Source organism: Cervus canadensis, chromosome 15 (genome assembly GCF_019320065.1).
Source record: "Cervus canadensis isolate Bull #8, Minnesota chromosome 15, ASM1932006v1, whole genome shotgun sequence".
In the NCBI taxonomy this organism is placed as follows: domain Eukaryota; kingdom Metazoa; phylum Chordata; class Mammalia; order Artiodactyla; family Cervidae; genus Cervus; species Cervus canadensis.
In genome coordinates, this window is record NC_057400.1 from 15,351,118 (window position 1) to 15,370,360 (window position 19,243).

Below are 19,243 nucleotides of genomic sequence, written 5' to 3' on the forward strand. Positions count from 1 at the left end.
TGTCAGTGGATTCCTAAGCTTTTCTTTTTTAAGATAACCGGGGGATACAATGGATGTTTAAAATCCTTCAGGATGTGCTAGTACAGTAGCCCTTAAGAGGCTGTCTGCGGGCTTATTAGACCTGGACCACGTTTCCCTGCTTCAGAAAGAACACCTTGACCCCAGAGCTCAGTGGTCCATGAGCACTCTGTTAGGCACGTGCCCTGGGAACAAGGAAAGTCAAGTTCATGCTCCCACCAGGGACTTGTAGGTGATGCTGGAGGGCCATGGTGCAGCCTCTCTGAAGACAGCAGAGTGCCCGGACGCTGCCCAGAGCAGAGACTCCATGGGAGACACATAGGACACAAGTCCCCAGAAAGGTGAGCATAACTTGAGTGCTTAAGTTTTGGGGATGTTACACAAAGATTCCACAGTGGGAACTACATTAAACATTACTGCAGGAAGAAAAACCTGCAGAAAAGGAACCTGTTGCATCTTGTATTTCCCAGACCAGAACAGTGTCTGGTTTCTGTGTGTGTGTGACATGGTAACAGCCCCTAGAACATGCTTCAGAATGCCTTTGGAGAAAAGCCCTCTTGAAAGCATCGGACTGAACCAAGGTCAGTGACCTCTTAGAATAGACCGCCTGCCCTTCAGGGGCTCTACCCGGGCACAAGTCGTCCTTCACCCACGACAGAAAACCTGCGCACAGTAGTGACAACTCTGGCGATCACCTCCCCATGCCATACAAAACAGGAAAAGGTCTTTATTGGTCACTGCTGCCGGGACCAGCAGCAGTGCTGGAGACAGAATGTTGCATGTGGGGACCGTTTTGTACAGAGTCTACGACTAACGCTACATAAACCGAGAACATCTCATTCCTTACAGAGGAGGAAGCCATCACGAGAAGACTGATGTACCATTACCACTTCACACAGCATATAGATCTATGCATCTATGGATAGATTATATAATTTATTACAAATAAACTGTAGTTTCACACCTCTCCAAAAGGGATCCTGTGTTTACACGTATATGTTTGGGCTCTGAACGTACAAGAAAGGATTGGGGCTGAGTTCGATCCATGCAAAGCTCATACATCTATCACTAAGTACTTTAAAAATAGAACGGTCTCCTTTAGAACAAATCCAGTGTTTAGATTGAGGATTAGTAAAACAGTATGAAACGAATGAAATACACGGATAGAAATTAGGAGGTGATCTACACGATGGTTCTGGAAAGGGGTGCGGGACCAAAGGGTACGGTCCTCTCTTAAAATCTGCCAGGAGACCAGAGACTCGGCCCCCGTGGGGCCCCGAGGAGGTGGGCCTGGTGAGTCACCATCCGTGTCAGGCTGGGAGCACCACGGAAGGGCGTGTACCCTCCCCCCACGAACCTGTTTTACAGCAGAAGGTGGACGAGGTCGGTCCCCACGGAGGGTCCCCACTCGGTGAGTGCTGTCCTGCGGTGTTGGGCGGGGAGCGGTGGTGGGAGGAGAGCAGGGCAGTCCGACCTGCGGGGTAGACCTCGTTCCCGTGAGCACAAGCCTTCCGAGAGAGAAGCTGATGTTCAGTTAAACATGGGCACCATCTGCCTGCGTGGAAACGTCTCCTGGTCCTGACAGTCTTCATGCAGCTGCGGGGCGGCCGACGCGGGCCACCTTCACTCAAACATCTCGTAGTGGCGCGTCTGCCTCACCCTGGGCACCATGTCGATGAGGAGTCTGCGAGGAGAAGCGGACCGGTCACCCCAACAAGGACCCTCCACAGCCCTGGGCTTGGGGAACAGATGGGGGCTTTGTTTCTATAAATACAATTCACATACCATAAAATTCCTGTGATTTGGTGGTTTTTGGTGTACACATAGGTGGTGCAACCATCACCACCTAATTCTAGAACATTTTCATCACCCTCCCCCCAAAAAAAACTCACTAGCAGTCACTCCCCACCTCACTCCCCGCAACAACCAGTAATCTACTTTCTCTAAAGATTTGCCTGTTCGAGGTATTGACTATAACTGGAATCATGCACCATCTAGCCTTCTGTTACTGGCTTCTCCCATTGGGTGTGTTTTCAAAGTTCATCCATGTGGCACAAATCAGTATTTCATTCTTCTTCTAGCTGAATAAATCCTCCACTATGTCTCTACCACCTTTTATTTAATCAATGGACATTTGTGTTCTTTAAAACCCGCATATGGGTTGTATGTTGGGCATACGAGTTTTTTCCTACTTTTTGCCCACTGTGAATAATGTCACTACGATTGTAAGTTTTTACATAGATGTGTTTCCATTTCTCTGGATTATGTACAGAGGAGTGGAATTGCTAGGCAAAATAGCAGCTCTGTGTTTAACACTTTGAGAAACTGCTAACCTACCCCTGAAATGGCTAAACAATTTTATATCCCCACCAACAGAATATGGAGTTTTGATTTCTCCTTAACCTCACCAACACTTAACTGTCTCTTTTATTAAAGCCATCCTTGTGGGAGAGAGAAGTGTGTGAACATTTAAAAGCTTGAGAAACTGTTTTCCTTTCAGAGGCTGACTCTAGTCTGGAGGCAGGATACAGAGCCAGGCATGCCTACAGGGCACTTCAGTGAGTGGCCTCGGGCTAGACTAGAACCCAAGGCCTGGGTGGGTTTTTCTACGCGCAGCCCTTCTGCACAAAGTCCCTTTTATAAAATGTTTTCTCAATCTGGGGGCTTTAACCCCCTCTACAACCTCCCCACTGACTGCAGCAGGTGGCAGAGGGGGCTAGTCGGTGAGGATAACACACAGGCCTGCCTGGTACATCATCATGACCCTCACTATAGAGGAAGGAAGGGGCGCAGATCTTCTGGCACCAACAGTTAAAGGGAGGACCACTTACCTCCCTTCTCTCCCAGCCACAAGGATGTGTGACGGCAGCTCGGGACTTTTCCAGTCCCCAACCTCGCCCAGGAGCAGGAGGGTCACAGGGACAGGACGTAGTTATCAGACGTGGGGAATACAGCACCCCTGGCCGCCCAGAGGGCAAAGAGGAAGCAGCACTTACTTGACCCCGTAGGCGAATATGGTGAGGCCAATCAGCACGCCTATGCTGCCGTCCAGGTACCAGACAGCCGAGTTGTGCTTGAACACCTCTGCACTCAGAAGGATGGAGAAACCCATCACGCCCCCCACGAGGGAGTTAAACCCTGCAAGGGAAGCAGAGAGAGGCTGAGGCCAGTGCCCAGTGTGGCCACAAGGAAAAGCCCCCAAATGCCAGGTGTGCCTCTGCATTCCAGAGCGTGCACTGGAAGGAATGTTCCAGAAGCACTTTGCAAGCGGTAGCCACCACCTCAGACACCTACGTGGCTTGCCAAGTCTCCGCTCAGATGTCACCAGAGACCCCTGGATAGTTATCACCCCCGTTATCAGTGTCCATCCCCTGCCAGGCACTTGTGCTCAAGCGATGTAGCCTGTGTGTGGCTCCCAACGCCTCCCTCTCACACGCTAGAACGCAGGCCTTGAGAGGGGTGGGGCACCAGGCCTGCTGAACACACGGGACACATGCAATGTCAGGGACTCATGTCTGTCTGATGTCTGCTGGGCAAGTACAGAATTGGGATCTTCTCAATTCTGTGAAGTCAGATTATCACCCCCATTTTACCAACAATAAAACTTAAGTTGAACAGAATGAGTGAGGTTCAGTAAACTGACCAGGGTTACATGGATTGAAAGGGGCAAGGCTGGGGTGATACCAGAACCCACATCCCTTCCCGACAGTCTCCCTAAGTCACCTGAGGCTTTTCACTATCCAGGAAGGACATGCAAAGTCTCGAATTAGCTACAGAAACAGCAACCAAACAAGAAGTGGACACAGCACACCTCAATCACCATCTCCTCCCCATGTGTCACCTCCGTGGGTCCCTACAACTTGGACATCACACTTCCAGTCTACTTGTAGGTTTTCCAAGGCCACACGAGAGGGAACGGCTTAGAAGGGCTCCCGGAGGCTCACTGTGCTGTGAGCCACAAGGCTCCTTGCCTGCCTCAGTGTAACTGAGACCTAAGAGCAGCCGCAGGCAGGCCCACACTGCCCGGGCAGGCCAGGAATCTCTCCAACAGCAGGCCCTGGTCCGTTCTCAGGCAGCCCGGCCTGTGTGAGGGCGCCAAGCTTCTGCTGAACTCAAAAGCGGTAACTCCGGGTTCCAGCGGGAGAATTGAGATCAATGCATTCAGTAGCGGCTGTATACCACTAGGGGGCATTCTAAATGAAGAACAGGGGGAAAGGAAGAAGAGTGTAGGGCAAAGATGACTTAGGCCAAATCCCTTCTCAGGATCCACGGGGTAGACCTCAACAGGCTGCCTCCAACAATGCGACCCAGATGAAGCGAGGCCTGCAAGGTCATCTCTGGTGTCTGCATCACACATGCGTCTCTCCCCTCAGACCTCCATCACCTCCCTGCTCCAGTTCTCAGCTGAGGACTCGGCCTTGCACATCTTAGAGCACATTGGTTCAGATCACAATGCCTCATCCTGCCAACACCAAACGCATCACTCTCCCGTGCCCCCACATCCTCAGCTGCTTCTCCCGTTACCGCTGTTCCTATGTCAGACCAGCGCCTTTGTCTCTGTTCACTGAAGGACTTTGTTCTTGAATTTCTTCTTCCTCTCCTGAATCACTCCCACTGGGATAAACTTCCACCTCCTCCCTTGACTCCATGCCACCCCCAACACAACCCCCATTCACTACCTCCCTTTGCAAAGCTCCCTGAAGAGCTGTCTACCCCAGCATACCTCCCATTCTCTTTACCCTACCCCACCCTTAGATCCCCCCCTCCCCTGAGCCCTCCCTGGTCATGGATGGCTCAAGGCTGTCACAAGCCATGGCTGCCTCCCCGAGCTCATCTTACGCCCTCCTGGGAATGCTTCCCTCCAGCCTCACGTGACACCGCCCTCTGCCACTGTCTCTCTTCCCCCTCCAGCTGCTCCTTCTCACTCTCCTTCACTGGATCCTCCTAGTCACCACCATCCGAGTTCCTGGCTTAGTCCCCCGAAGTCCTCCTCCATCAACATTCTCCCCCCAGGTTCTCACCTCCATCCCATAAGCCAGCATCTCCCTTGCTCTCTTTCATCTTGACCTTCCCCCTCAGCTGCAGACACAGAAGCATCTCAAACTGAACATGTTCAGAACAAAGCATTCTGCCTCCAAACAACTTACCTTTCAGCCACCTTCTTTGTAAACAGCGCCCCCATCCACCTTGCTGCTGAAGCTACAACCCTAGGAGTCCATCCTGGACTTTCCTCACCCGCAAATCTAATCTATCCATCAAGTCATTCTTCTCAACTGTTCCCTCCAAGAATAATGCTCCATCCACCCCCAGCCCAAGCCCCCCTCCTTCCCCCTCCATCCCCTTCCCCTCCTGCCCACATCTCCCTCCTCACAATGATTCCCCTCGCAGCAGCCAGAGTGACCGTGGTAGTGGACAGCAGCCAAGGCCCTCCAGCAGACAAGCTGCCCACCCTGGAACCAGTGCAGACTCTTCACAGTCAACAAGCCCTGCCGTGCGTGACCAGCCCCTCCCGCCTTGTCCACATCAGGTCCCCCGACCTCCTCACCCCTGTGCTCCGGCCACACTGGACTTGACCACCACCCTCGTGGACTCCTCCTCCTGGGGTCTCCCAGGCCACCGCCTCCCCAGCCTGAACTCAGCCCCGACACACCCTCCTACCTTCTCGTCCTTGCCCCTCCTTCACTGTTTTCCAGGGCTCTTCATCCCATGGTGGTTTTTTTTTGTTTGTTTGTTTGTTTTTTACCGTTTTTCTTTTACAAACATCCGTCTCTTTCCCACCAGAAATGGAGCTTATGGATAGGAGTTTTGTCTCTCTCCTGCTGTATTCTGAGTCCAGAATGGAGGCTGCCACTGCTCAGGGCCTCGACTGACTGCTGAATCATACTGACCTCACAGATGGACAGAAGGGCCTGTCTTGCTAAGAGGATGCCTACTCGCCGGGCGGAGCTATCCCAAGAGAGATGAGGCCTCCACGGCCCGGCCCCTGGGGTCTCTCTACCGAGGCAGAGCCTGCAGCTAGAGCTCCGGGGGGACAGCCACTTGGGAGGCAGAGGGCTTACTCCTGGACTTCGGGGTGTGGTTGGGGGCTGCATGGAGACAACCTCCCCACTCCACAAGGTTCACGCCTGGTGGACCTGTCCAACCCAGACCACCTCAATGCAGGCGACAAGGATGAGGAAAGGCGAACCCCTCCATTTTCCCCCAACTGGGGCCACATGCTCCGGAGGCCAGTCCAGGGAACTGTGTGGAGGAGTCCGGACCTGCTGGGCGCCTGCGGCTGGTGAGGGCTGTTCCAGGCGGGCCTCTCTTGCCCTGCTGTGTGTACCCAGGGATCTCTGCCCACCGCGCCATCATGAGCCTCCCACCCCTCGCCCACTGAGGCCTCCTTGGTAGATAGCCAGTCTGACAAGGAGCTTCCGCTGGGTGTCTTGGGGGGAGTGGGAGGGCAGAGCTGGCGTGAGCTTCACCCGAGATGTGTCCCACCACACCGAGTCCCAAGGCCAGATCTCTCAGCCTTCCACCTCCCCGCCGCGGAGGCCTGGGTGCCCCTTCTCAGGGTGCCCGGGGCGAGGCTGCAGCCCAGGCCCTTGTGCTGTGAGTTTCTGGGACTCCTCCCGGCTCATTCACCTCCAGATAATAAGGAAGTGGACTCTGCTTCCCTTCTGTCTATGTTCTCCAGACAGCTCATGGACCTGATGCCCCTCCAGCCTTTTGTCACCTCATGGGAAGCTGGGTGCCAGCCGAGTCTTTCCCAGCCCCTAGCATGTGGGGCACCTGGAACTTCCTCTCTCTGACCCACCCCTGGTTTTGGCCTCTGCACATCACACCCTCCATTCTGCCTCCAGTCTCCCCAAATGGGGGGCAGCAGGTTCACTCTGAGAACGGCAAGGTCATCTTTCCCTCCTGTCTTCTGACACATCAAGATCATCCAGTGTTTCCCCTCTCCCATCAGAAGAGGCTGGCATTTACCCTCTTGCCTCTGGCTGTCCCTTGAATCCTCTTCTTCTTTTTATTAGTAACAAATGAAATCAGACTCTAGATGGCGCTAGTAGTAAAGAACCCACCCGCCAATGTAGGAAGTGCTGGAGACAAGTTAGATCCCTGGGTCAGGAAGATCCCCTGGAGAAGGGCATGCAACCCGCTCCAATATTCTTGCCTGGAGAATTCCACGGACAAAGGAGGCTGGGGGGCTACGGTCCGTAGGGTCACAAAGAGTCAGACACGACTTAAGTGACTTAACCACACAAGCATGCACAGAATCAGACCAGTCCTCTTTTCAAAAAAGTCTCTGGAGTCCACACCTTCTCACAGAGAGCCACACAGAGCATCCACAGAAGCCATTACTCTGTCCAGGGGCTACCTGGGCTGGCGTTTACCTCTCAAGCATCCTCAAAGTTGGGGAAGTTCTGTTTTGAGGGGTGGCCAGGGAAAGGCAGAGACAGGAAGGAGATGGCCGCTGCCCCCGGCAGACTAGAATCCCACACCCCTCTTTTCTCCACCCTCGTCATGGGCACAGTGGCCCCTGAGCCTTCAGCGAGCCCACTGGAGCTCAGCGTAGAGAGTGAGGTTCCCCCAGATGGCCACTAGATGTCCACTCGCTCCACCAAATCACTGGGCTCAGCCAGCCCAGGACAGTGGGGGGACCCACCCGCCCCTACAGCTGATGGAACTTTTCACCTCTTTCACCCATCCCCTCCAGGAGCATCTGACCTTCTCCGCCCACCTTTAGTTATGGCTTATTTCAGCTGCACCTCTTGTGAGCCTGGCGGAAACACTGGAACCAGCACACCGGGACCAGGGGACAATTCTGTATCTGCCCTTCCACATCCTCCAGGATTCTAGAGCCTCCCCAGCGACAGCCATGCCCCATGAAGGACCCTAAGCTCACAGCCCCACCCCGCAGGCCTCCCAGCTTACCAAAGAGGCCCACAGGGCCCCATCAGTCCCTCACCTCCGGGGCCCCACCCCCACCTCCCATGCCCATAAGCTCATTCCTATGTCCCCTGTCAAAAGGCTACGGTGGGATGATTTGAGAGAATATCACTGAAACATGTATATTACCATATGTGAAACAGATCGCCAGTCCAGGTTCGATGCATGAGACAGGGTGCTCAGGGCTGGTGCACTGGGATGACCCTGAGGGGTGGGATGGGGAGGGAGGCGGGAGGGGGGTTCAGGATGGGGGACACATGTACACCCATGGCTGATTCATGTCAATGCATGGCAAAAACCACTACAATATTGTAAAGTAATTAGCCTCCAATTAAAATACATTAATTAAAAAAAACAAACGGAGCAGCTGCAAAAAGTAACTGCTGTCATCACCTGGGAACACGTAAGAACGTCTGAGGCCATCTCGATTAGGGGCTTTAACGGTCTGGCTTTAACGACTAGACAAGCATCTATATAATTAAGCACATATTGATTTTATGCAGAAAATTCTGATTCAAAGTTGTTCGTGTACTTGAAAACCACCACAGGCTCTGAATAGAGTCAGCCCCAGCCCCTGAACTCAGAGAGGTTTCCAGCTGTCCTGTGGGCAGCCCTGGAGCCCCTCGGGGGTTCAGAACTCCCCCCAGGGACCTTGCCACAATCTTCCTCTGTCTGATCTGTAGGATTAACTTCCTGAACAAAATCATTTTGTCTTAAATAATACAAAGCCAGCTTCAGCCTAGTCCCGATAGCCATGATCACATGCTATCACATCACTAAATATCCAGAGCAAGAAAACCCAATTAGACACGATTTCCTGCACAGCATGGGGAAATCTGGACTCCACCTGCACCCTGCTCCCTCCCTTCCCCTGAAGATATGCTTCCTGACTGTAAGGACAGGACCCAGGGACACCGGATCTGGTGGAGTCAGCCTGGCCCAGTGCACACACGGCCCCACCCATTTCACACACAACTCTAGCTTAGGAACCAGCCGCCTCACCAGGTGACAGGTGAGGCCTGCCTGGCCTCTCGGCACCAGAAGCAATTTGCTGGACTTGCTTCCTTCTTGGAGAGAAATCACTTGGCCTGCTCCCCTGCCCTGGGCCAAGCCAACATGAATAGCAGGCCGGGCTCCTGAACCCTAGCCTGCTGCCTACCTCCCCAAGTGAGGACATAATTACAGATGGTTCTGCTAATCAATGAATGAGGAAAATCAGGATTCCAGACAATGCAATTAGCAGGAGGCTGTAATTACTGCTGCATATTTTACTGATACTCCCACTAAGTGAGGGATTGCAGAGTGTGCCAAACCTCCCCCCCACCCCCAGGCAACGAGGCTCATGGGCAGGCTTGGGGGTGAGGGTGCTGCCTCCACTCTTTGCAACAGCCTTGCTCTGTCTCTCCTCAACCTCCACGGCCTGTTTGTCCCTCAGCTCTGCCCATTTTATAAACATCACCGACATTTCCTCAATTCCCCCACATCCCACCCCTCTGCCCTCACCACTGAGGCCACCACCCCTGGGCTCCCCAGAGACCTCTCCCTCCTGGAAGTTTCTCTGCTCTGTTCTCCACCTTGATGGCCAGAAGGATCATTTAAAAACATCCACCATGTCACCACCTCATCTGTTTAAACATTTAACAAAACATCCAAAATCCCGCGCTTGACCTAGCATACCGAATGGTCCACCCTTGCCCACATGGCAGGGACCCTCACCCTGCGACCCTTTCTCACAACAGCAGCCCCCACCCCCTACCGGGGCCGAAGGCTCCCTCCCACCTCGGTTCCCTCTGCCTGAGGAGTGCCTGTCTGCGCTTTGCCTGTTTGGGGGACAATTTTCCCTTAAACTATTCACTCCTCCTTGTAATGACCCCTTCCTGAGGGTTCAGGAGGCAGATGGGAAGACCACTTACGTGTTTGGATGGTTTTGTAGGTGAAAATTATGGATCCAGAGTCACTTCATTAGAAAACACAAACTTATCAGGGGCTTCTCTCAAAACATTAAGGAAGGCCGCCTGTCATGGGAGAGGTCCCACTATTCTGAGAAGAAGGGGGTCAAGCCTCAGGGCCATGGGTGGGAAGGGGACAGGGCTTCCTGCCTGGCAGCTGGGGGAGCATGGTCTGACTGCTGGGGCTTCCGGTCCAGCATCTCAGCTGTGGTCAACTGAACAGAGAAAGTGCTGGTTCTCTATCAGCACAGACTCTGTGACTTAAGGGTGTAACGTACGACAGACTTACGGGAATAACGCAGGGCTTCCCAGGTGATAGTAGTGGTAAAGAACCCGCCTGCCAATGCAGGAGACATAAGAGACATGGGTTCAATCCCTGGGTAGCAAGGATCCCTTGGAGGAGGAAATGGCAACCCACTCCAGTATCCTTACCTGGACAATTCCATGGATAGAGGAGCCTGGCAGGCTACAGCCCACAGGGTCGCAAAAAGCTGGACACGACAGGAGTGACTTAGCATGTACACTGTGTTGACCAGTGAAGTCTCCCCCCAGGCCCGCCTTCCCGTTCCTCATGTTTAAGGAAAAGCAGCCACCCATAGGCTTTTGCACCCACATATTTCACATAGAAGAGAACTCTGAGAGTCTGAGGAGCTGGGAGTGGTTCTTTAAAAAGAAATCATGGCAATTCCCTGGAGGTCTATGGTTAGGATTCAACACTCTCACTGCCAGGGACCTGGGTTCAGTTGCTGGTCAGGGAACTAAGATGCCACAAGCCTCGTGGTGTGGCCGAGGCGAGGAACAAAAAATCCTACGATCTCTGCTCTACTTTATGCAGGCACATCCACCAGCCCACCAGCTAGGACCTGTGACCTCCCACCCCAGGGCACAGGGGCGCACGTCTCTGCTCCCGACCCTCAGAAACTTCACACGCTCCGGGATAAAGAGAAGGAAAACAGCCGGGAGGTTGTGTTCATCACGTTTCTAGTTTACACACCAGCACTAGTTTGCAAAAACTGAAAAGTACTTTTCCTACTTTCACACACCCTTCTCTGTCAGCCCCAAGGCCACACAGGAGGCTCCTCCTGACCCACAGGACACAGGGGGACACGTCAACCTGGTTCCGGTCTTGAGCAGAGTACACGTGGCTCGTTTCCCTAGTGAAGTCCTAGTCACTGCAACCTGAGCTCCCAGGTAAGGGGGAAATGGGTGTGGAGCATGCACCAGACCGTCATAGGATCCAGGGAAGATGCTTACTTTTTATTTGGAGTGATACACAACCAACACAAGACTCTGGGAAGCCCTTTGTGCTCTATGATTAGCGGGGAAGCCCTGAGTTACCCTGTTAGGAGGTCCGGGTGGAAGTGCTTTAGGATGAGCATCTTCAATTCCCAGACACAGAACATCTGCCCTGATAGGGAACCCTGAGAATCATGACACAGTCTGGGGAAGCGAGGACAGCGGGGAACAGATTGCAGGCTGTTGCACTCTTCTGCAAGACGAGCAGCTGAAAGTGACCCACACAGCACCTTCCCTCACCGTGAGCTCAGCCCCCAGAGGCCAGGCACACGGGCCTTACTCACCGTCTGTTATGAGTGCTCTGCTGGTCAGAACCTTCCCCAGCATGAACTTCAGCACAGCCAGGATGCTGCACAGGATCCCACTTAAAATGGAGACGCTGAACAGGAAGTCATCCTAGAAGAGGAAGTTCCAGATTTCAGTGGCTCAGCTCATGTCAGAGCAGATCATCGGCACACCACTGGCCTTCACTCCCAGAATTAACAGTTGAGTATGCTGCCACTCCACCTTCCCTGGTGGCTCAGCAGTAAGGAGTCTGCTCACCAGTGCAGGAGACGTGGGTTTGATCCCTGGGTGGGGAAGAAGCCCTAGAGGATGGCATGGCAACTCACTCCAGTATCCTTGCCTGGGAAACCCCGTGGACAGAGGAGCCTGGTGGGCTGCAGTCCACGGGGAGGCAGAGTCACTTAGTGACTGATGCTGCCACCAGGTGGGAGTATATCGCTTGCTTTTATATCTCAGTTACCTGTGTCACTGGAAACTGGAAAGGATGATCAGAAACACATAATCCAGATTTATATATCTTTAGAAACCTCAGAAACCCATTACAGATTCTTTTCCTGTAGGAGATTACCCTTCCCACTATTCTGCCAAAATGGTTGGCAATCATTGATCAATAACAGAGTTGGTCAAAGTGCTAACAACAGTAACTTCTATGTAGAGTTTTCCAAGGATAAGTCAAAAAGCAGCTGATTGCAAAGTTGGGAACATGTAAGTAGACCACCGGCTTGAGAACAGGGCCAACTGAACTTGCCACAGGGTCAATTATGACTGATCAATATGGCTACTCCTAGCCATATTCTTTCCTTAACTTCATACAAGCAGCTGGAAGTTCAAATATAGCCTTCAAGGTGGGACAAGGCATCTAAAAATATAGCTTGCTGTTGATGTTATCTTAGCACTTCCTCTAAGTTGTTAGCTCACCTTTGGAAGCAAGAGAGTGAATCACATGCAAAAGCGAGTAGCCCTGTATCTGCTGCCTGACAGCAGGGCCCATGGAAACTCTCAGCTTAGGGCTCCCAGGCACCACTCCCATGAGACACAGGCTCCAGATCCCCCAATATGAAAATGCCACTGCCAGCGGAAATCTGATAAAGCAGCATATGTACTTGAAGAATGGGTTTCCTAAGTGGAGCAGTGGTAAGGAATCTGCCTGCCACTGCAGGAGAAGCAATGGATGCAAGTTCAATCCCTGGGACAGGAAGATCCCTGGAGAAGGAAATAGCAACCCACTCCAGTATTCTTGCCTGGAAAATCCCATGGACAGAGGAGCCTGGTGAGCTATAGTTCATGGGATCACAAAGAGGTGGACACGACTCAGCATGCACACACATATACTCAAAGAACAGAATTCCTTAAGCATTTGTTATTCAAATAACCAAGTAACAGAAAGCTAGGAAGACAGCCTGCTTCCCCAGGTTCAAACCTGAGTAAACTGATTTGAAAACTCACCTCGCTGGAAACAGGGTATCTGCAAAGCACCTCCTCCACAACACTGACCAGTGGTGGCTGGCTTTAACTTCTGTCCACAAATCCTTCACTGCGCCCCACCCCCAAAGGCACAGCCTAATCCCCTGGTCCTTTGCATGTCAGACTCCTGACTCAAATCTAACAGAATACAGAAAAGAGGAAAAACAAGTTTGGCCAGAAAGTTCATTTGGGTTTTCCCATAACATTTTAAAGAGAAACCCAAACGAACTTCTTGGCCAACCCAAGCATAACTTTATAGGGTAGAAACCAGGCGAGCGAGCAAGGTGAGCATGTCCACACACAATTGATACTGCTACTACGTGCCTCCAGATAGGATGGGACGTGAGCAGGACACCTCTGGGTGTCCTACCCCAAATCCATAACCTCAGCTGAATTGTGAAAAAACATAAACAGTATTGAGGACGGTCTATAAAACACCTGAGTACTACTTTTCATACAAGTCAAGATCATGAAACACAAGGAACCCCTGAGACACTGTCCCAGGTTGGAGGCGAAGGAGATGTGAGGATAAAATGCCACAGAAACAGCAAAGGTCATCAGCAGGAAATCTGGGGAAGTCAGTGCAGAGGCTGGAGTTCTGTTAACAGTGTTGTCATCTCAGTGTTCTTCCCAGGTGGCTCAGTGGTAAAGCACACACCTGCCAATGGAGGAGATGGGAGTCAGATCCCTGGTTTGGGAAGATCCCCTGGAGAAGTAAATGGCAACCCCACTCCAGTATTCTTGCCTGGGAAGTCCCATGGACAGAGGAACCTGGCAGGCTACAGTCCATGGGGTCGCAAAGAGCTGGACACAACTCAGGGACTGAACATCATCATCATCATCTCGTGGTGTGAGTAAAGGTACCTTGGTTATCTGCATGAGATGTTAATATTAAGGGAGGCTGGAGGAAGGGCATATGGGACCTCTCTGTGATGTCTTTGTAAGTGAAATGAAAGTCGCTCAGTTGTGTCCAACACTTTGTGACACCATGGACTATACAGTCCATGGAATTCTGCAGGCCAGAATACTGGAGTGACTAGCCTATCACTTCTCCAGCTGATCTTCCCAACCCAGGAATTGAACCAGCATCTCCTTCACTGCAGGTGGATTTTTTACCAACTGAGCTATCAGGGAAACCCTGTCTTTGTAACTGATGCATGAATCTAAAACTATCCCAAAGTTTGCAGTTTTTTTAGCATAGTCACCATATTAAAGTTTAAGTTCCTCAAAAGATCAGTAAGGACTATGCCAAACCTGGCCTCTTGGCAGATCCCAAGTCCCTGCTGTGCATGAGGTTACATAACAGGGGGTTAGGGGTGGTGTTGGGGAAGGCCCGCCCCCCCACTCCCCAAATCAAAGCTTTCTTCATGTGGGAACTCAGTCTAATTAAGCAAGATGGTAGCAATAACTAGAACCAGACATGGAACAGTGGACTAGTTCAAAATTGGGAAAGGAGTACATCAAAGCTGTATAATGTCATCCTGTTTAACTTCCATGCAGAGTGCATCATGGGAAATGCCTGGCTGGATGAAGCTCAAGCTGGAATCAAGACTGCTGGGAGAAATATCAATAACCACTCTAATGGCAGAAAGTGAAGAGGAACTAAAGAGCCTCCTGATAAAGGTGAAAGGAGAGAGTGAAAAAGCTGACTTAAAATCCAACTTTTAATAAACGAAGATCGTGGCATCCAGTCCCATCACTTCTTAGCAAATAGATGGGGAAACAATGACAAACGTTATTTTCTTGGGCTCCAAAATCACTGCGGACCCAGAGTGCAGCCATGAAATTAAAAGACACTTGCTCAAAAAAAAAAAAAAAAAAGACACTTGCTCCTTGGAAGAAAAGCTATGACAAGCCTCGACAGCGTATTAAAAAGCAGAGACATCACTTTGCCAACAAAGTGTATAGGGTCAAAGGTATGATTTTTCGAATAGTCATGTACAGATGTGAGAGTTGGACCATAAAGAAGGTTGAGCACCAAAGAACTGATGCTTTTGAACTGTGTTGCTAGAGAAGACTCTTGAGAGTCCTTTGGACAGCAAGGAAATCAACCTAATCAATCCTAAAGGAAATCGACCCTGAATATTCATTGGAAGGACTGATGCTGAAGCTGAAGCTCCAATATTTTGGCTATCTGATGTGAAGAACTGACTCATTTGCTCCTATACAGGAAACAGGGAACTCATTACCTAGAGAAAGCCACACACAGGGCAATGTAAAGAAGCATAAGAGAAACTGTGGTTGGTGTCCGTGGTGATACCACGGACAAGGTGAAGGAGTGCTCAGGACCCACCCTTTACCTTGGAGAAGATTTCCATGGACTGGAATACTGGAGGAACCGGGCAGGGGGTTCCTGATGTAATAGAGTAGAAGCATCGCATGATAATTAATGGCACCCAAGCAGAAGGCTCAATAACTGTGTGACTCTGGGCAAGTCACCGAACCTCCCTCCCTCTAAGCACCTGTAAAATGCAAAAAAAACCCCAAAACCAAAAAACAACCTACCACCCTGGTGGCTGTGTAGTGTGTCCACAAGGATCAGCTGGAGCTACATTTCCCAGAATCCCCTTGCTAGGTGTTTCCAAGCCACACTCGGCCAGCAGAGACATCTGCGGGAGGTCTGGAAAGTGGAGGTGACGCAGCAGTCTCTTGTCCCTGAAGACAGCTGCAGGGCACAGTGGATCTAGCTGATCCACTGGCTCCCCTTAGTGGAGGGGGAAGGGCCACACCAGGCCCTCAGCTCTGCCAGCTCCCCTGGCTCCCCTCCTCCAGCCTGAGTCCTGGGCCAGGCGCTCAGTGTGGGGTTTCATGCCAAAAGCTTCTTCTGCAGATCAGATCACCCATGTCCCTGAGGCTGAGACCCTGAGACTCAGATGCAGCTCCTCCAGGGTCTCTGGCAGCCCTGCTCTGCTTCTCTCTTGTTGGGGAGAAGCCCAGACCCTGAAGCAGGAGCCCCCACCATTCTGTACACCCCATCCTGTAATAAAGCCCCATCCTGACAGGTTAAGAGTGGTTCTGTTTCCCCGCTGAAGCGTCACATATTACCTCATAAGGATATTCCGAAGTGCTCCAACAGGGCCTGGCGCAGAATAACTGATATCTCAGGGTTTTCCTGTCTGTGGATTATTCCCACCAATCAGTCTGCTCCCAGGATCAGCTCTGAAAGAACATCTGCCTTCCTCAACTCTGGGAAAGACAGACACTGGGGCCACCTCAAAGCTTCATTGAGAGCTACAAGGCTTTGCCCACCGTTGCTGCACTGATCTGCTTCAGACAAAATAAACCCTGTGGCAGGTCTAACAGAGGACTGGACTGGCACAGACCTGCCAACGCCCTCACCCCAAACCAGCTTTCAACATCCTAGAAGCTTGCTGGCATTCTCCCAGCCAAAGCCTACCTGGGTCTTCTCTCTTCCCCCAGCCTCCATATCTATGGTTAAAATGAGCATAATGTCACAGAGAAGTAGTCATGAGCCTGCTCAAGACATCAGTCCCTCCTATAGACCTTTGTGTCCTCTGCAAATGCATCATGTGGAAGCCCTAATCTTCACTGTGATAGCATTTGGAGATGGAGATGAGGGAGGTGATTAGAAATAGATCAGATAATGAGGATGGGGCCCTCATGGTGGTATTAGTGTTCTTATAACAAGAAGAAAAGATCTCTCTCTCTCTCTCTTATTCTCTCCACCTACACACATTGAAGAAAGGCCAGCTGAGGTAACAGTGAAAAGGCAACTATTTGGGATCCAAGGAGCAATCCTTTACCAGATACTGATCCTGCTGGCAACTTGATCTCAGAGTTCCAGTCTCCAGAAGCATGAGAAATAAATTCCATAAGAAATAAAAGCCACCAAGTCCATAGCATTTTGTTATGTCATCCTGAGTTAAGATGGTTCTGAGTGTCACCTTCCTGAGAATCGGGAAGTCAGAGACGTGATGTGTTACATAAGGTAAACGCTACATAAGGAAGAGAAATCGCAAACCCAAGTAGGTATGCACCACCGATGGCTTCTCTCCAAGTGCAGCCGCACCTGGAGTGTCCCACTTAATCCTCACCGCCCAGTCAAGCAGCATCTGAAAGGTAGAGAGACAGATGCACAGCAGTGAAATGACCTGCCCAAGGTCACTCAGCTGGAAGCAGGACCTGGATTTGTTCCCAGCTGTAAACCTTACCAGGATGCCTCAACCATGGCCGCCTAAGCATCTCTCACATTACTGACTGTGGACCCTGTACAAACAGGGGGACAGGCATTTCCTCACTAGGTATTCTATTTCCACTGTTAGCAGTGCTGGGTCACTGTGGTTTCTCACAGTTGGATCATTACTAAATGGATAGAAATAAGTGAAAAAAGGTTCCAGACAACTAGCCACCCACTCAGAAGCCGAGGATAAGTGCATATTAAAGGTAAATGCGACATAAGTCATGTTCATTCTGGCAAGTTTCTTTATGACCTTGTAGTGGTGAAGGGCTTTATAACCATCTCAAAGCCATAAAAATTGATATATTTGACTACATGGAAAATTAAAACATATGCAGAAGATAAATTATACATACTTGGGAAAATGTTATCACAAAGGGTTAGTCTCCCTAATCTAGAAATCCAAAAGAAGACCAAAAAACTAATAGAAAATGGGCAAAGACATGCGCAAAAATTAAGCAAATGTTAAACATATGAAAGATGCTTAAATACACTCATGAAAGAAACAAAAACCAGAATTACACCAAGATACCATTTTCCCTCTAACCAAAAGGATTAAAAACGTCTACTCCTTGAAAGATACTATTAAAATAATGAAGGAAAGCCACAGATTGGGGAAAAATGTGCAAACACATTTGTTAAAGGACTTGAGCATGCACAACTCAATAAGAAGAAAATAGACGACTCAATTTTTTTTTAATGAGTAAAAGCTTTGAACAAACACTTCACAAAGAAGATACATGACTAGCAAATAAGCAGATGAAAAGACAGCCAACGTCATTAGTCAACAGGGAAATGTAAATCAGGACCACTATGAGATACTGCTACATACTTATTAGAATTAGTAAAACTAGAGAAAGAATATCAATTATGGTGAGTATGTGGAACAACAGGAACTCTCCTGGACTGTGCGTAGGAATATAAAATGGTATAGCCACTTTGCAAAAGAGCTTGGCCAGTCCTTATAAAGTTAAATATAGACTTACCATATATTAATATTAGTCACTCAGTCATATCTGACTCTTTGTGACACAATGGACTATAGCTCACCAGGCTCCTCTGTCCATGAATTCTCCAGGCAAGAACACTGGAGTGGCTTGCCATTTCCTTCCCTAGGGGATTGTCCAGACCAGAGATTGAACCCAGGTCTCCCACACTGCAGGCAGTTTCTTTACCGTCTGAGCCACCAGAGAAGCCCATAGGACTCAACAATTCTGCTCATTGGTATTTATCCAAGAGGAAAAAAACCCTAAGTCCACACAAAAATCTGCACACCACTGTTCTTAGCTACCATGTTCATAGCATCCAAAAACTGGAAACAGCTTAAATGTCCAACAAGTGATGGATAAATGAACTGTGGATAAATGGATATCTACTAGATGGATAAAATGCCAGGCAGTTGAATACTACTCAGCAATGAAAAAGGACTAGTGGTGTATTCAGTCAGAACACAGCTGGACTTGACAAGCAAATGTTGCATGAAAGAAAGCAGACAGGAGAGAGTCAACAGTTCATGATTCATTTCTACTACATTCTAGAAAAGGAAAACCATGCTGACAGCTAGCAGATCAGTAGTTGAGAAGAGGAAGTAATTGTTCACCACAAAAGTACATGATGGCACTTATTGGAGTGACAAAAACATTTTCTACCTTCATTATGACAGTAGTTCTGTAATTTAACCATCTACCAAAACCCATCAAAATATATGACTGGAATTTTACTGTATGCACATTACATCTTAATACAACTAATTTTTTTTTTTAAGCAAAAGCAATTTATCTCAGGGATCCCAAGGTGATGATTACTAGTATTTATGCAATTCAGCATATGCACATTATTATAAAGGACATAATGTTTGTTGTCATACTGTGAGGTAGAGGACAGAGATCTAATCTAATCTAATAAAGATTAGATCAGAGTCTTGAGAGGTCAGTGGTGGAATATGTACCCAGATGGACTGACTTTGGGTCTCATGAATTTCCTCCATTAATGTGTTTCCACCATCTTGGTAAGTAAACTTCCTTTTATAGACTCATCTCCAGTGTTTCCTCCTCTATGAAGCATTTCTTGACAATGTTTCCACTCCATAGCCCCTGGAATC

The 19,243-nt window shown here is 49.9% G+C and overlaps 1 protein-coding gene across 1 annotated transcript in view; it reads right to left on the reverse strand.

Moving 5' to 3' along the window:
* Positions 1-720: 720 nt before the first annotated feature.
* The window catches only part of TMEM163 (transmembrane protein 163), a 258,886-nt gene continuing 240,363 nt past the window's right edge, over positions 721-19,243 (reverse strand). Inside the window, exons 6-8 of the mRNA XM_043488097.1 lie at positions 11,480-11,591; positions 3,015-3,156; positions 721-1,702 (exon numbers count right to left, since the gene is read on the reverse strand). Of these exons, the coding sequence (XP_043344032.1) occupies positions 1,642-1,702; positions 3,015-3,156; positions 11,480-11,591 (315 nt within the window). The 3' untranslated portion in view covers positions 721-1,641. The remainder of the gene's footprint in view (positions 1,703-3,014; positions 3,157-11,479; positions 11,592-19,243) is intronic.